The following is a 19,385-nucleotide window of genomic DNA, read 5'->3' as shown; positions in this document are numbered from 1 at the left end:
AGTCTTTAGTTTCTTTAATCTGTTTTTTTCATGGTAGCACAACATGGAAATGGCAGCTCTGGTGTAACTATCAACAAGCAAGAGCCCCATTAAGGGTCTCTGCGGTCTGCATCCAGGCGTGGTGGATGGTGCTTCCCAGGTTGATTTCAAGACCTTTCGGCTTTAGCCCAAGGCCCGGAAGGGTGGGTGGTGAAAGCAGGGAAGCACCTCAGTGCACAGTGTGGGCTTGACCTGCTGGACAAGCCCAATTTATTGCTGACCCCACGCGGGTGAAAGAAACCAGGGCTGCTTGTGTTGTTGCTTTAATAGGCTACACCAGTGGTCGGCAAACTCATTCGTCAGCAGCCAAATATCAACAGTACAACGGTTGAAACTTCTTTTGAGCGCCAAATTTTTTAAACTTAAACTATAAAGGCAGGAACATTGTTATTAACTTAATTAGGGTGCTCCTAAGCTGGCCTTTGCTAAAAACTCCAGGGGCCAAAGAGCAGCATGTGGCTCGTGAGCCCCCGTTTGCTGACCACTGGGCTGCACCATGGGAGTACGTGTCTTTGCCAATCGTTTGCTTTTCTACAAAAGTTTTTGTTGTTATGACGGCGGTCAGTCAGTTCTAAAAAATGGTCACACACGGCTCCAGCTCCTTGACGTGATGACCCAGCTCAACAGACTCCAGCTATGCTTTCGTTTGCTGATGTTTTTACTTCTTACAGTGATATGTCTCCGGGGAACTCTGAGGGCAGGCAAGGCTGAGGAGCAGGCCTGGGCCCGGCTCCCACCATGGGAACAAGCTGAGCGTGGCCTTGAGGACGGTGACAGGAGACGAAATGAGAGGACTGCCTGGGTCTCGAGACCAGGCCAGTGAAGGGGTTGTGTGGGTCTCCCTGGTTTTTAAGAAAAACGGATCTAGGTGTTAGATCCGATGTTGAGTGGATCAGTGGAAACAGGCACTGACCCGTGGGTGGAGGGGCGTGGTCTGGCTGGCAAGAAGAATCTACCCGGATGTATGGAAACAATGTTCTTGCTGGCTGCACGGGGAACAGAAAGGAGGTGGTGCCCGGGCAGGCTGCTCCTGCCTGCGTGTCAGCCCTCGTTCTGTCAGGAAGACCATCTGCTGACTCGTCGGCCTAAGCATAGGCTTCTTCAGAGGGGTCAGCGCTCCTTAGAGCCTGCTCCCTGGACACAAACGCAGCTTTTATGCTTTTAAACCATTTTTTTTAATCCATTACATTCTTTCATTTTTTAGCTACTGCAGGCTTTTGCTCAGGGGTTTAACGGGCAGTCAACCCCTACTCAAAGCGGACTCCTGCTATGCTCTCCTTTGTTGAAAAGCCTTGTCTCCTGGGAATTTGGGGGGCAGGCTTGGGGGCTCAGTGCGGCCCAGCCGCTGCAGCAGCCTGACTGGCTCCTCGCCCCACCTCCGGTCAGCACCTCCTGCCTTCCGGCTCCTCAGACAACAGCCCTCCCTCTGGCGGCAGGTCCCTGCGGCCGCAGCGGAACCTGCAGGCAGCCTGGTGGCTGTGACGTGGGCCGCTGCTCAGCTGTCAGGACTGAGGGGACGCTGCTTAAAGTCAGGGCATTCCATCCCCGGTCTGAACCCTGTGGGTCTGTGACAGGAGACAGTCTTCTCTTTTGAAACGTATGCCTGTCGTGGCTAACCTGTGCGATCGTAGAAGGCCCTGTATGCGAGAATGGGAAAGGAGCCGAGTTATTTGCTAGCTTACAGCACAGCCACAGCAGCAACAAGCCACTGTGTTGGAGACGGGACCATCCCCGGAACACAGGGTGGCAGAGCCGGATGGCCGTGCACCTGCCATACCGGCACCGCGAAGGTCAGTGCCGTCTCCTGGACCCCACGCGCCTACCTGGCTGCGTGGCCTGCGGAGCGGGGGGCGGGCACCCGCACTGCTGCTGCTCCTTCGCCCCGGCAGGTGGCTCCCAGACCCCAAGGATGGCGGCCACGGGCCACGGCGGCAGCCGTAGGAGAAATCTCTTGGCAGATCTAGAATTTTCTTCTCCGGCCCTTACGTGGAATGGAAGTAAAGCAGGATCCAGGTGAGATGTCGCAGGAGGAGAGGTGGTTTTCTGGGGAACACACGTGTGGCTGTCAGGCCTCCGAGCCACCGCAGTCCACTCCGGTCCTGGGAGAAGCCTTAACTTCTCCTTTTCCTCCCTCCCAGCATGGCAGGCTTCCACGCAGCTATGCTTTCATTCCCTGCCACAGACTGTGGCTCTGAATTACTTTAAATGAAAACAATCAATCCAAAATGCATTTAGTTTATTACCTTGTAAGAGCAGTCTGGGAAAGGTATCTCAGTTAAAAAATAAATTATTGGATTACATTATTGAATTAGGAGAAATTTAAAGATCAAAGGGCTGTTTAAAATGCTGCTTGTATCTAGGTTTTCTTCCCACCACCCCAAACTCAAATCTGACAATTTACTTTTCTCTCTCAATCCAGGCTGCGTAGTTCTACTGACCGCCATTTCAGTCTGCCCTGCTTGTTCCCACGGACGGCTGGAGAATGAGAATGAGCCGGCCCTGCGCAACGCCACGGGTGAGTGTCCGCACGGCCTGGCGTGGAGTGAGGTCTGGCATGTGGGGTTTGCGCTGGGTTCCACGTTTCATGGTGACAAGAAACTTCGTCTAAAATGCCAAGACGTGAAACCTGTCGTGGCGAGACACTTCTCTCCTCGAACAAGACCCAGAAATCCTATCGCCAGGCTGAGTTCAGTAAGAACCAGGCAGGGGGCTGACGGCCCCTCTGAGGGTGAGACTGGGGAGCCCAGGAGAGAGGAGAGGCTGGTGCTGTGTCTCAGCCACAGCTTGCGGCCCAGGGGGAGGGCGCCCCTCGGAGCAGGCAGCACCGGCCTCTGCACAGCAGCCTGCTCTCTGAGGGGCCTGCCTTCAGAGGGGGGCCTGGGAGAGGACCATCTTCCTCCGTCCAGCCAGGAGTGAGGAAGGCAGCAGGCCCCTGGGTTGGAGCTGAGTCTTCCATGGGCCTCCTGCCAGAATGCTGGCCTTCCCCAAAGGCCCGCAGGGCAGGGCAGGGGGAGAGGAACCTGGCGCTGACCAGGACTGGTTTCACTTAAGAAATTGTCCAGTTCTCTGCCCTTGAACCCTAACAGTCTAGAGAGTTTCAGGAAAGAGCATTTGGAACAAGGCCCGTGTGGCTCTCTTGGCTGGTTGGGGGCCTTCCCAGGCGGCGACCGCCTCAGCGCTGGGTGTCCAGGGTCCTGGGTTTGTACACGGGCACGTCCTTGTCGCAGAGCGCAGGCCGCCCCCTGATGATGTCGGCCGCTTTCTCCGCGATCATGATCGTGGGGGCGTTCAGGTTGCCGCTGACCACGCTGGGCATGATGGACGCGTCGACCACACGGAGGTTTTCCACCCCGATCACCCTGGTCTGCGGGTCCACCACGGCCGTGGGGTCGGAGGGCTGGCCCATCTTGCAGGTGCACGAGGGGTGGTAGGCGCTGTCGGCTTTCGCCCGCACAAAGGCGTCGATCTCTTTGTCGGACTGCACGTGGCTTCCCGGCTGGAGCTCTTTGCCCCGGAACGGTGCCAGCGCGTCCTGGGCGAAGATCTCTCTGGTCAGCTTCACGCAGTTGCGGAAATCGTGAATGTCGGCTTCTGTGGAGGGGAAGACACAGGTGAGCGTCCTCTGACCACGCCGGCCTTGCAGGCAGACTCGGCCTGCAGAGGCTCAGTCAGCTGCCCGAGGGGAGACCGTTCAGGACGCGGAGGTCCCGGCCACCAGGCTGCTTGTGGCCTCTCGGGTTCCTGCCCTCCCCACAGGCGGTGGCGTGCAACCAAGCAGAGTCCCATGAAGCCCCAACAGGGAGCAGGCAGGACGGACACGCGTGCCTCAGAGGCCCAGGTGTGAATCGGGGCTCTGGACCGTATCTGCACGTTAGGAATCAGAACTCACGCCTGGCCTCTGCCACCGGATGGCTGGGAGGCCCCACGGCTTTACTGGGCATAACCTGCCGATGGGGAGCGCTCATTTCTGCTGTGTGCAGAGAGGCAGGCGGGGAACACAGTCGCTTTTGAAGGTGTTCACAGTCACAGAGGAAACACGCTCTGAGCTGTGTGTACACAGCCAGGTCGCCGCCGTGACCCGCCAGGTAAGTTGCTTTGAGAGCCACACATCTCTCCTCATGTGGTTACCTCAAGGAACCACCCCCCCCAGGACCCCCCGCCCCCCGCCGGGCACCACACAGCGGCGTGTGCACGTGTGCGGACTGGAATGATGGGCGGAGGGAAGACAGAGACTGTGTCTCAGAAACAAACCCACAAAGCAGCCATTGGGTCTGTGACCGGCAGGCGCAGGCCTGGGGCACATAGAGGTGCAGGGGAGTTAGTTACCTGTGGACAAGTAGTTGGGCTGCAGCACAGGGTGGTCGTGCGGGTTGGCGCTCCTCAGCTTGAGCCAGCCCACACTCGTGGCCCGCATGGTCCCCACGTGCACCTAGGTGAGTGCAGAGGGAGCAGTCACTTCACCAGCCCCAGCTCGGCTCAGAGAGGTCCCAGCTTTCCCGTGGGTGGGCCTCTGCGTCCAAAGTCGGTTAAAAGCAGGGGTGTCTTAGCATCTGCCTGCGTCTCACCTGCCCACACTCCACAGTGATTAAAAACCACCTGATGGAGCACTCCTGCCTCTATAATCGATTGTCCAAAACTTCCAGGAGCTGGCGAGCCCTGGGCAGAGTCGGTGCCATGGGCCCACTCCCAGTGCTCAGTGCCAGGAACAGCTGCCCTAAGCCGTGTGGGCCTCACCTTTCCTGCCGCGGGCAACTGCCTGTCCCTGCTCAGACGTATGGAGCGGCTGCAGGGCAGGCACAGGCTTGCGCACTCCCCACCCGGAAGGCCCTGCTGCCGTGGGGAAGACGGAAAGGATGGGACTGGCTCCTCACCTGGTAAGCCTCCTCCTGGGTGGGGACTCGCCCGTGGTCAATCACTTGGGACGGCAGGAAGTGGAACTGGATGTCCGGGTGGGAGACCCCAGGCCGGCTCCTGATGAACCCTCCTGTCTCCAGATGGGCCGTGGCTCCGTCCCCTGAGGAGTGGAAGAGAAGTCAGTCAGGGCAGGGCGTGGGGGCCGGCCTCAGAGCCCCGGTGCGCCTACCTGTCCTTCCTCTCCCCGCAGGAGGGCTCACCGGCGCCACAGCTTCCAGTGTCAGCTGCCTGTCTACCTGTCGAGAGTCTTCAGCTTTGCCTCTCCCCCCGACTCCACCACTGAGACTGGGCTATGAGGCCTGGGGTCCCACAGGGAACCCTCACCTGGCCTGCCTCCTCGTGACCAAGCCCTCCCCCCTAAACCTCCCACCAGTGTTGCCATCTCTCTGGCCCAACTAATGAGATGCCTAGTCCAGGCGCCTTTGCACATACTCTTCCTGCCTTTCGGATCTCCTGGTCTCTCTCTCAGTACTTAACACTTAGGAGAGAATCAGGTAACCATGCTCTGTCACCTCCAGGGTAAATGCCGGAGGATACCTGCCTTTCTGGGACTTCTCACCACTTCCTGGACTTGGAAGTCTATTACTCTCACCAGGTAGGAGAAGTTTTCGGTCATTATTTCTTCAAACAGGTTTTCAGTATCTTGCTCGCTCGCTCTTCTCCTTCCAACACCCCCATAAATGCGAATGATGGTGCCTCGTAGTTTGCTTGCTTCCATTTCATTTAGCGTCTCTTTTTGGAGATTTCTTCTGTTCGTTTGTGACATGTTTCTTTGTCTCTGCATTTTGGCCGCTTCCCTGTGTCTGTCTCTGTATTATGTGGAGCTGCTCTTCTCCTGGGATTGGCAGAGTGGCCTTGTCCAGTAGGTGTCCTGTAGGGCCAGTGGCTCAGCCTCCCCAGTCACCTGAGTGGGGCACTCTAGGTGCACCCCTTTGTGGAAATGCAGATATGGCTGCCAGGCAGCTTTGCCACTGGAGGTCTTAGGGGTGCTTGCAGGGCTCACTGTTCCTGAGTTTTTGCTCAGATGCCAGGCAATCCAGGTCCTTCCCATAAGTTCCTGGCTCCCCCGAAGCCGTTGCCCCAGCACCAAACTCTGATGGAGTCTGATGGAGTGAGTCTGTGTAAGTTCATTCCTTTAAGAATTGCCTCCTTGTCACTCTGCCACAATCCCTGCTGGTTTTTACAGCCCAAAGTTACAGGGACTTCTTTTCCCAGCTCTGGGACCCCTTGCTCCTCACGGGAGACCTCTGCAGCTGAGCTATTCCTCCCAATTAAAAAAAAAAAAAAAAAAAAAAAAAAAAAAAAGCCACACCTCGGTGTCAGACCGGCCGTTCTGTGCCTCCGCCCCTCCTACCAGCCTTCCTGTGCTGTATCCTTTACTTCTCTGGTGGTAGGACGTCCGTTCAGCCAGCTTTCAGGTGGTTCTGAGTGATGTTCTGTATTTCAGTTGTAATTCTGATGTGGCTATGGGAGCAGCGAGCACCACCTTTACCTATGCCACCTCTTGGTTCTCCTCTACTTTCTCCATTTGTTTTCTAACTAAGAAATGGACGCTGATTCTGTAGTCCAGCACCAAGTGCCTTTTCTCCTGGCTCCTTGGCCACCTCACGGTGCCCAGCACCATGGTGCCCACCATCGGAGGGAAGAGCAGCACCTCGCCCTGAGGCCTCTCACCCAGGTCAGGCCCTGTGCTACTGAGTCTGTCCTCACACTAGACCATTAGGTAGGAACTGTGTATCCCATTTTTCAGATGGGAGAGCTGTGACAAATGTCCCCTCCGCAGTCCATACTAACAAAACCAGCAATCTGGGGACAGAGCCCTTGCTCAGCACCTCACAATGCCCACAGACCATCTCTACTGACCTGTGAACTTCCAGAGCCACTCCAGACCAATCCGGACCTTCCTCAGGGGCTTCTGTGCTGTGTGGAGGGTGATGGGGCGGGTGCATGCCTGCTGGATGTATATCTCCAGGTGGTCTTGCAGGTTCTGACCAACTCCTGAAATAGGAGGGAGTGGTGAGAAGGGCTACCAAAGGGAGCTTAGGTGACCTCTCAACTTCCCCCTGGTTTTAAAACTTCTCCCCTACCCACTTATCTGCAGGCCAGTTCCTGTGCAGGCCCCGGATCACCTCCCAGGGACACCATTCTGCACTCCTGGCCAAGTCCAGCCCCCTCAGATGTTGCCAGAGCCACCCATCCAGTTGCCTTCCTGCCAAGCAACTGGGCAGGGCCCACGTGTGCAGCAGGTACTGCTCAGGAAGCTGTCACTGAGGGGCTGACAGCCCCGCCTCACCTCTGGCTGGGGGAAGCAGGCCCCCTCAGGCTGTGCAGACCCTGCAGGAGCTCATCCAAGCTCAAGGGCATGCTGGGCAGGTCACTGTCGTGGCCCAGCACTCGCACAGACCCCTTATGAGGAAGCCTCAATGCACAATGGCCAGGACTCTGGGAGCTGGGGTTATGAGAGGGCAAAAGGGACAGGCCCCAAAGGGCATCCAAGACAGTTTGTAACATAAATTGCAGGCCTGGAGCACTGAGAGGGCAAAAGGGACAGGCCCCAAAGGGCATCCAAGACAGTTTGTAACATAAATTGCAGGCCTGGAGCACTGTCTGAATGGGAGAAGCATGCCCAGGAGTGCTGAGCTAGCATCTTTAACATCAGAGCAAGTGGTGAGTACTGAGGATGGAAAACACAGAGGCTGGGCCCCTCAGCACAGAGCTGCCCTGGTGACCTGCTGAGCCTGGCCCAGCAGGCGTAAGGGGCAGATGCTCCCTGCTACAGGGCCTCGCTCTCAGCAGATTGGGTAGCTCTCCTCCTGTCCCTGGCCATCCTAAGACCTGGGGGAGGGGTCCCTGGGGGGCCTTCAGGCTCTTGAGAAAAATGGGACAGTTCTAAAAAGCACCGACTCCTGCCCCTCCCCAGTCCACACTAACACAATACAATACACCGTTCTGTTTAGCAGAGACCCCCTCCGGGAGCAGGGGAGGAGGACACTCACCCGGAAGGTGGCACACCACGGGGATGCCCAGCTTCTTGAGGTCGTCTGCGTTGCCGACGCCAGAAAGCATGAGCAGCTGCGGGGAGTTGATGGCACCTCCGCTCAGAATCACCTCCTTGCTGGCGTAAGCCTGGAAGAGGCAGCGGGCCCGGCAGGTCACACTCCCCTCCCAAAGGCAGACAGACAGAGAACGTGGCCTCGGCGTGGGAGTGGGGAGGAGGATGCCCAGGGTGCTGTGTGAAAGCTCCCCATATGCTCGGCTATCGCGTGCGCTCATAAATAAATCACGATTACACTCTGGAATATTCTGCGACTGTCAGTAATGATGGTCATAAAAACAGGATCATGGAACTTAAATGAGAACCACACTAGAATGAGGGGCTCCCATAAAGCACACAGTGGGATGAGGACATTCTGGCACACTGCTAAGTAGAAACCAGCACAATGCAGAAATATGAAGTTCCTCGAAAATAAGAGTATCTTATATTAATTTTTTCTCCCAAAGTTGCACTAGGTCTTATTTTCGGGGAAACACGGTATGATCACAGTTACGGTTCTTAAAACCTACCTACTCCTAAAAAGGTGTGGAAGGTAGGAGGGACAGGGCTGAGGTGGGGAGCGGCAGGCAGGCTCACAGGGGCACTTATCCGGGGCACAATAGGCTCTGCAGGCGCCTAACCTGGACTCCACCCCCAGCTAAGCCCTGGGAACGATCTCTCAGGCCACGGCCACCAGCTGCCCACTCCCCACCACAGTGCAGATGGAGAGCGTGACTGCCGCCCATTCCCGCCCGCCCTCCGAGCTGCCTAGGCCTGGGGTGCTGGGCTCACCCTGTGGCGCTGGCCATTCTTGATGTACTCCACGCCCACGGCGCGGGTGCCTTCAAACAGCACCCTGCTCACCAACGTCCGGGCCTCGGCGGTGAGGTTGGGCCGGCTGAGTGCGGGGTGCAGGTACGCGCAGGCTGCGCTCCAGCGCTTGCCTGCAGGACAGAGCGGGGATGTCAGGCACAGCCCCTGGCCCCTGCCCGGGGGGGGGGGGGGGCGGGGAGGAAAAGGGCTGGAGAAAGAGGAAATGTCTTTCCCTGACTGTGTAAGCTCTGCCTTCCAAGTACCCTGTCCACGGAAACCCACATCCACCTGGGGCCCCTGGAGGTTCCATGCCCGTTTCCCCATCTGTAAGTCTCTCTGGCCAGAGAGCTAACTCCATTATCCACACCCTCAGGGGCCAGAGACCCAGAGAATGCCAAGGTGTCACACCCCTCCACTCAGACCCGCTCCCGGGGGTCCACCCTTACTCACCACAATGCGAGCAGGAGGGAGGGGCTGTAATACTAAAAATTTTTCAGGGAAGAACCAGGGAGAGGGCCTGGGGGACAGTGGGTGGGCACCTTACGCTACCTTTGTGGATGGTCATGTCCATCCAGCCGAAGCCCTCCTGCTGGAAGCCGTTCATGTCCTCGGTGAGCGGGTAGCCGGCCTGCTGCGCCGCCTCCAGGAAGGCCCGGTGCAGCGGGTGGTCGGTCTTGCCCCGGGACACGTGCAGGGGGCCTCGGTCGCCGCGGTAGCGGCTGGCGCCCAGCTCGTGGCTCTGCGCCCGGCGGAAGTAGGGCAGGCAGTGCGCGTAGCCCCAGCCCGCGGCGCCCTGCCGCTGCCAGCGCTCGTAGTCCTCGGCGTGGCCCCGCACGTACACCATGGCGTTGAGCGACGAGGAGCCGCCCCACACGCGGCCGCGCGGCCAGTACAGCACGCGGCCGTCCATGCCGGCCTGCGGCTCCGTGTGGTAGCACCAGTTGTACCGGTCGTCGCACAGGTTGGCCACGAGCGCCGCGGGCATGTGGATCTTCCAGAGGAGCCGCTTGCTGCCCGCGCGCGTGTCCCTGGGCCCGGCCTCCAGCAGCAGCACGCGCGCGCCCGGGTCCTCGGTGAGCCGGCCGGCCAGCACGCAGCCCGCCGAGCCCGCGCCCACCACCACGTGGCTGTACTCCTGCCCGCTCCCCGCGGCCACGCCGGCCAGGGCCCGGGAGGCGGGGGGCCGCTGCTGCCCCTGCACCCCCCAGGGGCTCAGGCGCCCGCGCCTCCAGCCGCGCAGGACACACCACATGCTTCCTGTCCGAGTCCTCTGATCTGCACGGAGGGCTTGCTATTCCTAGAGCAGAAAAAACAGGCCTTCAGTGTTTTGACCCGGCATGCAGATGAAGAGTCAGCCTGCAGCTGGGCAGCCGCCTGGGGCAGGCTCATCACGACGTCTGCCCAGAACTGGGAGGGACAGGCCTGGCTAGCATAGCCCTGCCCTGGGTCCCCGGAGGAGGGAGCAGAGGTGCACACAGTTCTGTCAGTACTGCAAGGCTCTGTGCGAGGGCTGGGGCACAGGAGAGAGGCCTGTCCCCAAACCTGGGGAGTCCCCAGAAAGGCTTCTCTGCGACACCTGTGCATGAGCCTGTGGCTGGCAGGAGTCTGTCTGCTGGAGAGCAGGGGAGGTAAGGGCTTTCCAGCTTCCACTCATTCCTCATCCTTTCCAGTCAGCTGCTGAGCCATTCCATCGCTAGCAACACACAGAGAACAGGATACCTGCCCTCAAAACGGAGGGTCTGGGGCCAGGGAGACCGATGAGACTTAAATCAGTAACTGGTAGAAAGTCGGGGTGGGGGGCTCTAGACTGCAGAGCTGAAATGAAAGCCCTTGACCCGAGGGCCACAGCATACACTGGACAGCTTTTCACTGAGGTGGGATCAGAGCGGCTGTTTTCAAAGATCACTCTGGAGAATGCCGAAGTTCTAGCAAACAAAACCTGGCAGCAGCTTTTGCAGGGTCCATTCCCAGCAAAGTGCAGATCCATCCCAACATGCTCAGTGCAGAGGCAGAAAAGAACCAGAGCTCCAGAACACAAGAACTTCTGAGAAAGCTCAGCCATGAGGCTAGGGCACAAAACGCCTGCCCGAGACTAGGGCTGCCACAAGAGGCCTGAGAAACCAAGAAAGCCCCAATAGACCCCCTGCCCCTCCAGGAGGCAGCCTACCACTGGCGGCAGGCTGAGGTCAGAGTGCAGAGAAAGGGGCCTCCTGCCCACTGCCCCTCCCGCAGGCACAGAGAGAGAGGCCCCAGGACTCCTGAAAGCCACGCCTGAAGCAGCGACACGGGGAAGAACCTTCCAGCGCCCCAGGCCCCATACCAGCCCCAGGTGGTGGCAGCTCAGCTTCCCACTGGGTTAACTCGGCCCCCCACACTAACGACCTGATAGGGTAAAAGGCATGCCCTTTTCCAGGTGAATTTTATCAAACATTCAGAAAAGGACTAACACCAATCCTCAAACTATTCCAAAATTTTCAAGAGGAGGGAAGACTTCCGAGCTCATTTTGTGAGGCCGGTGTCATCCCAATTCCAAAACCAGATGGAGACACTACAAAGAACGAAAATTAGAGGCCAATATCCCTGATAAACATAGATGCAAACATCCTAACAAAATATTAGCGAACTACATCTAACAACACATTAAAAGATCAGCCCGCGCCGGTTTGGCTCCACAGGCAGAGTCTGTCTGCGGACTCTTGGTCCCAGGCTCGATTCCGGTCAAGGGCACGTACCTTGGTTGCAGGCTCCTTTCCAGCCTGGGCCTGGTCAGGGCTCGTGCAGGAGGCAACCAAACGCTGTGTTTCTCTAACATCGGTATTTCTGCCTTTCCCTCCCTCTAAAAATCAATGGAAAAATAGCCTCAGGTGAGGATTAAAAAAAAAATCATAGCCGAAACCGGTTTGGCTCAATGGATAGAGCGTCGGCTTGGGGACTGAAAGATCCCGGGTTCGATTCTGGTCAAGGGCATATACCTTGGTTGCGGGCACATCCCCAGTAGGGGGTGTGCAAGAGGCAACTGATCTATGACTCTCTCTCATCGATGTTTCTAACTCTCTCCCTTCCTCTCTGTACAAAATCAATAAAATATATTTTAAAAAAATAAAAAATAAAAAATAAATCATATACCATGATCAAGTGGGATTTATTTCTGGGATGCAAGGTTGGTATAATGTCCACGAATCAATTAACATGTGACACACCGCATAAATAAAATTAAGGATAAAAAGCATATGATCATATCAATATATGCAGAAAAAGCATCTTACAAAATCCAGCACCTATATATGATAAAAACTCTCAACAAAATGGGAATATAGGGAACATATCTCAATATAATAAAGCCCATATATGACAAATCCACAGCTAACATCATACTCAATGCACAAAAAAATAAAAGTGTTTCCTTTAAAGTAAGAAATAAGACAGGGATGTCTGCTTTCACCCTTCTTATTTAATATGGTACTGGAAGTCCTAGCCACAGCAATCAAGAAGACATAAAAGGTATCCAAATTGCCAAGGAAGAAGTAAAATTGTCATTATTTGTAGATAACATGATACAGTATACAGATAACCCTAAAGATTTCTTAAAAAAAAAACACCCTAGAACTGATAAATTCAGTAAAGTAGAATACAAAATTAATATCCAGAAATCAGTTGAGCTTTTATATACCAATAATGAACTATCAGAAAGGGAAACTAAAAAAAAAAATCAAAAAAAAAATCCATTTACCAGTATAATTGTATTTAAACAAAATACCTAAAATAGCCCTAGCTAGTATGGCTCAGTGGATAGAGCGTCAGCCTGCAGACTGAAGGGTCCCGGGAAGGACACATGCCCAGGTTGCAGGCTCGTTCTCAGTGGGGAGCATACAGGAAGCAGCTGATCAATGACTCTTCCTCATCATTGATGTTTCTATCTCTCCCTCTCTCTTCCTCTCTGAAATCAATAAGAATACATTTTAAAACAAAAACACCTAAGAATAAGAAAATTATAAGACACTGAAGAAATTGAAGATACAAGTAAAGGGAAGCATATACTTATGCTCAGGGATAGGAAGAATTACCATGATTAAAATGTTCATAACTAGCCGAAACCAGTTTGGCTCAGTGGATAGAGCGTTGGTCTGTGGACTGAAAGGTCCTGGGTTCGATTCTGGTCAAGGGCATGTGCATTGGTTGCGGGCACATCCCCAGTGGGGGTTGTGCAGGAGGCAGGTGGTCAACGTTTCTCTCTCATCGATGTTTCTAGCTCTCTATCCCTCTCCCTTCCTCTCTGTAAAAAATCAATAAAATATATTTTAAAAATAAATAAATAAAATGTTCATAACTACCCAAAGCAATCTATGGATTCAATGCAATTCCTATAAAAATAATGGCATATTTCACAGACCTAGAATAAATAATCCAAAAATTATACAGAACCACAAAAAGACCCCAAACAGCCACAGCAATCTTGAGAAAGAAGAACAAAGTATTACCTACCTGATATCAAACTATACTACAAGCGTTTAGTTATCAAAACAGGATAGTCATGGGATAAAAACAGACACATAGCTCAATAAAACAGAACAGAGAGCCCCAAAATAAACCAACACTTATATGGACAATTAATATTTGACAAAGTAAGTAACAACATACCATGGGGAAAAGACAGTCTATTCAATAAATGGTGTTACAAAAATTGGACAGCAACAGGCAAAAATAAAATTAGACCACCTTCTTACACTATATACAAGAATAAACTAAAAATAGATTGAAGACAAATATAAGACTTGAAACCAGAAAACATAGGCAGTAAAATCTCTGACATTTCTCTTGTAATTATTTTTTCTGATATATCTCCCCAGGCAAGGAAACAGAAGAAAAAATAAAATAAACAAATGGGACTATCTCAAACTAAAAAATTTTTGCAGTTAAGGAAAATAGTAAAAAAAAATGAAAAAAGAACCCACTGAATGGGAGAACATATTTGCCAACAATACATCTGATAAGGGATTAATATGCAAAATATATAAAGAATTCATACAACTAAAATCCAATTAAAAACGGGCAAAGGACCTAAATAGATGCTTCTCCAAAGAGGACATACAGATGTCCAATAGACATATGAAAAGATGCTCAATGTCACCAATCATCAGAGAGATGCAAATTAAAACCACAATGAGATAGCACCTCACACCTGTCAGAGTAGCCACCATCAATCAATACATCAACAAACAAGTGTTGGAAAGGATGTGGAGAAATGGGAACCCTTGTGCACTACAGATGGGAATGGAGATTGGTGCAGCCACTATGGGACACCGTATGAAATTTCCTCAAAAAATTAAAACTGCCTTATGATCCAGTGATTCAACTTCTGGACATATATCCAAAGAAACTCAAAACACTAATTTGAAAGAACTTATGCATCCTTATGGTTCATTGCAGTAGGTTATTTACAATAGCCAAGATATGGAAGCAACCCAAGTGCCCATCAATAGATGAGTGGATAAAAGAATTGTGGTACATATATACAATGGAATATTACTCAGCCATAAAAAAAAGAATGAAATCTTACCATTTGCAATAGCATAGATAGACTTAGAGAATATTATGCTAAGTGAAATAAATCAATCAGAGAAAGACAAATACCATATGATTTCACTTTTATGTATTGTAAAATCTAAAGCACAATATAAATGTACACAAAACAGAAACAGACTCATAGATATAGAGACTCATAGATGGTTGCCAGAGGGGAAGAGGCAGTAGGGAGCTATGTGAAAAAAATGAAGAGTTTGAGAAATCTATATAATAAAAAAGAAACATGTAAATTGACCATACCTCCACGACACCCACCAGCCAATCAGGAGTATGCAAATTAACCCAACAAAGATGGCAGGTTAATTTGCATACACAGGCACTAGACAGAGAGCAGAGTGGGGAAAGCCAGTGGCTTGGGGGGATGTGGCTCCATTGATCGTTCCCCTCAAGCTGCTGAGCAAAGAGTAGAGTGGGAGAATTGGTGGAGAGTGGAGTGGCTTGGGGATCTCCAGAGGGAGAGCAGAGAGGAAGAGCTGGAGACTTGGAGGACTTGTCAGAGCAGGAGGCCTTGGGATGGAGACAGAGCAGGAGGGAAAAACCAAGAGTGTGAGGAGCAACACGAATTCTGGGAATCGTAGTTCTGGTGGCAGACAGATCCTAGTGGTCGGCAAACTCATTAGTCAACAGAGCCAAATATCAACAGGACAACAATTGAAATTTCTTTTGAGAGCCAAATTTTTTAAACTTAAACTTCTTCTAAAGCTACTTCTTCAAAAATAGACTCCCCCAGGCCGTGGTATTTTGTGGAAGAGCTATACTCAAGGGGCCAAGGAGCCTCATGTGGCTTGTGAGCCAAAGTTTGCCGACCAAGGTCTTAGACACTAGAGTAGGGGTGTCGAACTCAATCAGAGAAGGGGCCAAAATCTAAAATCCAGCCTAAATCGCGGGCCGAATGGTTTACTGAACAGTCATAAACTGTCATTGTGATGGAAACGCAGCGGAGTGCAGTGATGACAGCGCGGTGCGGGCCACATTGCAAGGCCTGGCGGGACGGATTTGGCCCGCGGGCCTTGTGTTTGACACATGTGCACTAGAGCAAAGTGAGCCTAGAGCAAGTTACTGTTGCGGTGGGGGGCGGGGGGGGGGAGCAAAGGTGAGAGACATCAGTAAAATCAGAGTGTCTAGGAAAAATTAAAAGGAAGATATAATAAAACTTCCAGGAAATCTCCACCACTGAAGCAAAGGGGAAAAAAGCCTCCATTATTCTATGAGCAACAAACCAAACTGGGTTGGGGTCTCAGACAATTTGCTCATATGATTGCACAGAAACTCCCGGATTGAAGGGAGTGCAGATCAGGCTGAGGGGCCCATCCCCTCACCCCCCCGTGCACGAATTTTCATGCACCAGGCCCCTAGTACAGATTGATAGTTATAAATTAATCATGGGGATGTGAAGTACAGCATAAGGAATGTAGTCAATAATACTGTAATCTATACTAATAAAAGGTAATATGATAATTATACCAGGAGACCTGCCGGGGAGGGCAGTTGGGGGCCATGAGGCTGGCTGGGGAGAACAGTTGGGGGTGATCAGGCTGGCAAGGGGGGGGAGGGCAGTTGGGGGCGAGAAGGCCAGCGAGGGGGGGTCAGTTGGGGATGAGCAGATCAACAGGCAGAGTGGTTAGGGGCAATCAGGGAGGCAGGTAGGTGAGAAGTTAGGAGCCAGTGGTGCCAGATTGTGAGAGGGATGTCCAACTGTTGGTTGGGATCAGGACTAAACCAGCTTTCAGACATCCCCCAAGGGATCCCATATTGGAGAGGGTACAGGTTGGGCTGAGGGGTAACGAATTTCATGCACCGGGCCACTAGTAACTATATATAGTGCCAGGTGATTAGAAATATCAGGGGAACACTTTGTAAAGTATATAATTGTCTAGCCACTATGCTGTACACTTAATAAAAAAAAAATAATGAGATGGCACAAATAAAGAGCCAATAATAAAATGGTATATTTAAATTCAACCATATCAATAATTGCAATAAATGCAAATAATTAAATATTCCAATGAAAGTGCAGAGACTATCAAATGAGTTTTTTTTTCTCAAATGAGATTTCAAAAAGAAAGACTCAAATATATGTTGTGCACACACACACACACACACAAAAAAACACTTTAAAAATAAAGACATGTAATAAATATCAAAGTGGGAAAAAGATGCACCACATAAGCACTATACAAATAGAGTTAAAGTAACAATATTAGCTCTAGACTTCAGTACAAAGAATATTAGCAGGGTTTAAAAGACTCCTAAAAATGATAAAGGAGACAATTTATCCTAAGGCAAAATAATTCTCAATGTGTGTGTGTGTGTGTGCAACAGAACTCCAAAATCATGAAGCAAAAATCAGAGAGCAATGAAAGGAGAAATGAACAAATACATAATTCCACTTGGAGACTTCAATACTCCCCTCATTGTAATAGATAAAACATCTAGTGACATGTTTATAAGATCACTCCTTTCTGCTGGTGGATGCTGCCGAGTAAGTAAGCATCCTTAAAGTATCCCTCCCTATCATATCCAAGTCAGAATCTCCAGAGGGGCCCAAATAGCTGCAGAAGCTCTTTATGGGAGGGTTGAGCTTTAAAACAACTCATGAGAGTCTGAGGAGCCATATTTAGCAATGGGGACCATTCCCAGACTGTGTGGTGAGAGACATCTAAACACCAAGCTACCCAGAGGCTTCGGATTTGGAACGTATGCCATGGTGGAGGAGGTGGATGCAGCCTAGATGGAAGGTGGATGGAAGAGCTGTGGAACCAAAGAGGGCTGTCTCAAGAGGAGATTCTCAAAGAACTGGGGTGATGCCCACTTAACTGTAGAAAAGATTTTTGTCAATGGTATTAAAGAAGACACTTAAGAACATCACTTAAGAGAATATTTTGAACAGTATGGGAAAACTGAAGTGATTGAAATCATGACTGACTGAGGCAGTGACAGGAAGAAAGGCTTTGCTTTTGCAACCTTTGATGATCATGACTCTGTAGACAAAACTGTCATTCAGAAATACCCTCCTGTGAATGGCCACAACTGTGAAGTAAGAAGAGCCCTATCTAAGCCAGAAATGACTAGTGCTTTGGCCAGCCAAAGAGGTTGAAGTGGAGGGAAACCAAGATGGCGGCATAGGTATACACCTAAACTGCTGCCTCACACAACAATTAAAGGACAAAACGTCTATCACCCAGAACCACGGGAAAGCTGGCTGAGTGGAAGTTCTATTGTACAATTAGAAGGAAAGAGAAAAGAGCACTGAGACGTTCACAAGTCCTGAGAGGCTGAGGTACGGAGGCACGCGAATCAGGCTGGCGGTGGGTGTCTGGGTGTGTTGCTTTTTTCAACTCGAAGGGAGACAAGCTCCCGATTACTCTGAACTCCAGTTTCTGGGGAGACACTGGGAACCCAAACTCTTATGGGGAGAAGCTGGACTGTCTGCCATTGGATCAGAAAGTGAGAGTGGATTTCTTGCAGAGGTGTGAGCAGCAATCATTGTTTATTACACTGGGGCACGAGACACCAGGACTGGGAAACTTGGAGATAGAGATGGCTGACTGGCAGCCATCACTGTTTTCCACACCCTAGCCTAGTGACTCCCTAAGACTCTGCCCTGCACAATCTACAAACCCACCCAAGCTCCACACAGTGGCTTATTCATATAAATGGCCTGCCCTATCACAGCTTAACCTAACAAACTGCAGCTCTGGTCATACAGCTCCAAAACCTCTAAACTCCAAGCAAAGATGAGAAAATTGTAGTGCTCACTGTAGCTCCTGCTGGGTGGCCTCAGACAGTAGCTGACCTTCACCCCAGGAGCCAGTGTACCCAGTGGTCAATGAGATGACACCAGATTTCAACTTCTCACATCCATAAGTGACACATTTGGGAGGCAGACTCACTGAGCACCAAAGCCCTACTGAAACAAGTCCTGCCTCATAAGAGTGTCTCCAGCACAGAAGTTCTTCCATTATAGACACAGTGGTCCTCACATCCAATTGGCCTAGAGGTCAGTTCCTCCAGTGCACCAAGAGCAATCAAGGCTTAACTGCACCAAGACTTTGCACTTAGCCCACAAAGGGGTGCACCACGGGTATCCACCTCAGGTGATAGGGGAGGCTAAACCACTAGGCCCTATAGGTCACGACCACAGAAAACCGCTCCATCAACACAGGGAAGCAGCAAAATGCGGAGACAAAGAAACATGTCATGAATGAAAGAAATGAAGGAAAGTAAACTACTGGACATAGAGTTCAAAACCGGATTTATAAGGTTACTCAAGAATCTTTTAAAAACTGCCGAGAAACTTGATGAGACTTCCAAGGAGCTTAGTGAGACCTTCAAGGACCTTAATGAGAATGCCAAAAAAATGGACTGACAATTCTCACTGGGAAGGGGATGTAAGGGGTGTGGGAAAAGACTGGACAAAAATATTACACCTATGGATGAAGACAGTGGCAGGGGGTAAGGGCATGGGATGAGGTGGGGAATCAGGTGAAGTGGAGCTATTGGGGGTGGGAGGGGGAGGAACACCTGTAATAATCTGAACAATAAAGATTTTAAAAATAAATGAGGCGGAAGTGATTCTAGAAACTTTGAAGGTGGTCATGGAGATGGTTTTGGTGGGAATGACAGCCTTGATCATGAAGGAAACATTCGTGGTGGTGGCGGCTTTGGTAGCAGCTGTGATGGTGGTGGATATGGTTGGTGGCAGTGGGTATGGCTATCATGGATTTGGTAATGATGGAAGCAATTTTGGACATGGTGGAGCTACAATAATTTTGGCAATTACAACCATCAATCTTCAAATTTTGGGTCATAGAAGAAGAAAATTTTGGAGGGAGAGAAGCTCTGTCTCCTGTGATGGTGGAGCCCAATGCCTTGCCAAACTATGAAACCAAGGTGGCTGTAGTGGTTCCAGCAGCAGCAGTAGCTAAGGCAGCGGCAGGTTTTAATTACTGCCAGGAAACAAAGCTGACTAAGAGAGGAGAGTCAGAAAAGTGACAGGGAA

The 19,385-nt window shown here is 51.5% G+C and overlaps 1 protein-coding gene, 1 long non-coding RNA gene and 1 pseudogene across 2 annotated transcripts in view; 2 read left to right on the top strand and 1 right to left on the bottom strand.

Annotated features, from left to right (window-relative positions):
- Nucleotides 1–2,811: 2,811 nt before the first annotated feature.
- CHDH (choline dehydrogenase) overlaps nucleotides 2,812–19,385 on the bottom strand; it is a 35,685-nt gene continuing 19,111 nt past the window's right edge. Inside the window, exons 3-9 of the mRNA XM_036430849.2 lie at nucleotides 9,350–10,097; nucleotides 8,780–8,931; nucleotides 7,950–8,079; nucleotides 6,817–6,951; nucleotides 4,911–5,053; nucleotides 4,366–4,468; nucleotides 2,812–3,630 (exon numbers count right to left, since the gene is read on the bottom strand). Coding sequence (XP_036286742.1) covers nucleotides 3,212–3,630; nucleotides 4,366–4,468; nucleotides 4,911–5,053; nucleotides 6,817–6,951; nucleotides 7,950–8,079; nucleotides 8,780–8,931; nucleotides 9,350–10,052 — 1,785 coding nt within the window. The 5' untranslated portion in view covers nucleotides 10,053–10,097 and the 3' untranslated portion in view covers nucleotides 2,812–3,211. The remainder of the gene's footprint in view (nucleotides 3,631–4,365; nucleotides 4,469–4,910; nucleotides 5,054–6,816; nucleotides 6,952–7,949; nucleotides 8,080–8,779; nucleotides 8,932–9,349; nucleotides 10,098–19,385) is intronic.
- Nucleotides 6,951–8,249, top strand: LOC118715125. The gene is made up of 2 exons (XR_004986779.2): nucleotides 6,951–7,199; nucleotides 7,911–8,249. It is a non-coding gene; the product is annotated as an uncharacterized LOC118715125 (long non-coding RNA).
- On the top strand, nucleotides 10,138–19,329 carry LOC118715731 (annotated as a pseudogene).

The sequence above is a fragment of the Pipistrellus kuhlii genome, unplaced genomic scaffold (assembly GCF_014108245.1).
Source record: "Pipistrellus kuhlii isolate mPipKuh1 unplaced genomic scaffold, mPipKuh1.p scaffold_m20_p_11, whole genome shotgun sequence".
Lineage (NCBI taxonomy): Eukaryota > Metazoa > Chordata > Mammalia > Chiroptera > Vespertilionidae > Pipistrellus > Pipistrellus kuhlii.
Note: the sequence above shows the minus strand (reverse complement) of the source record. Positions and strands in the feature narration are given on the sequence as shown.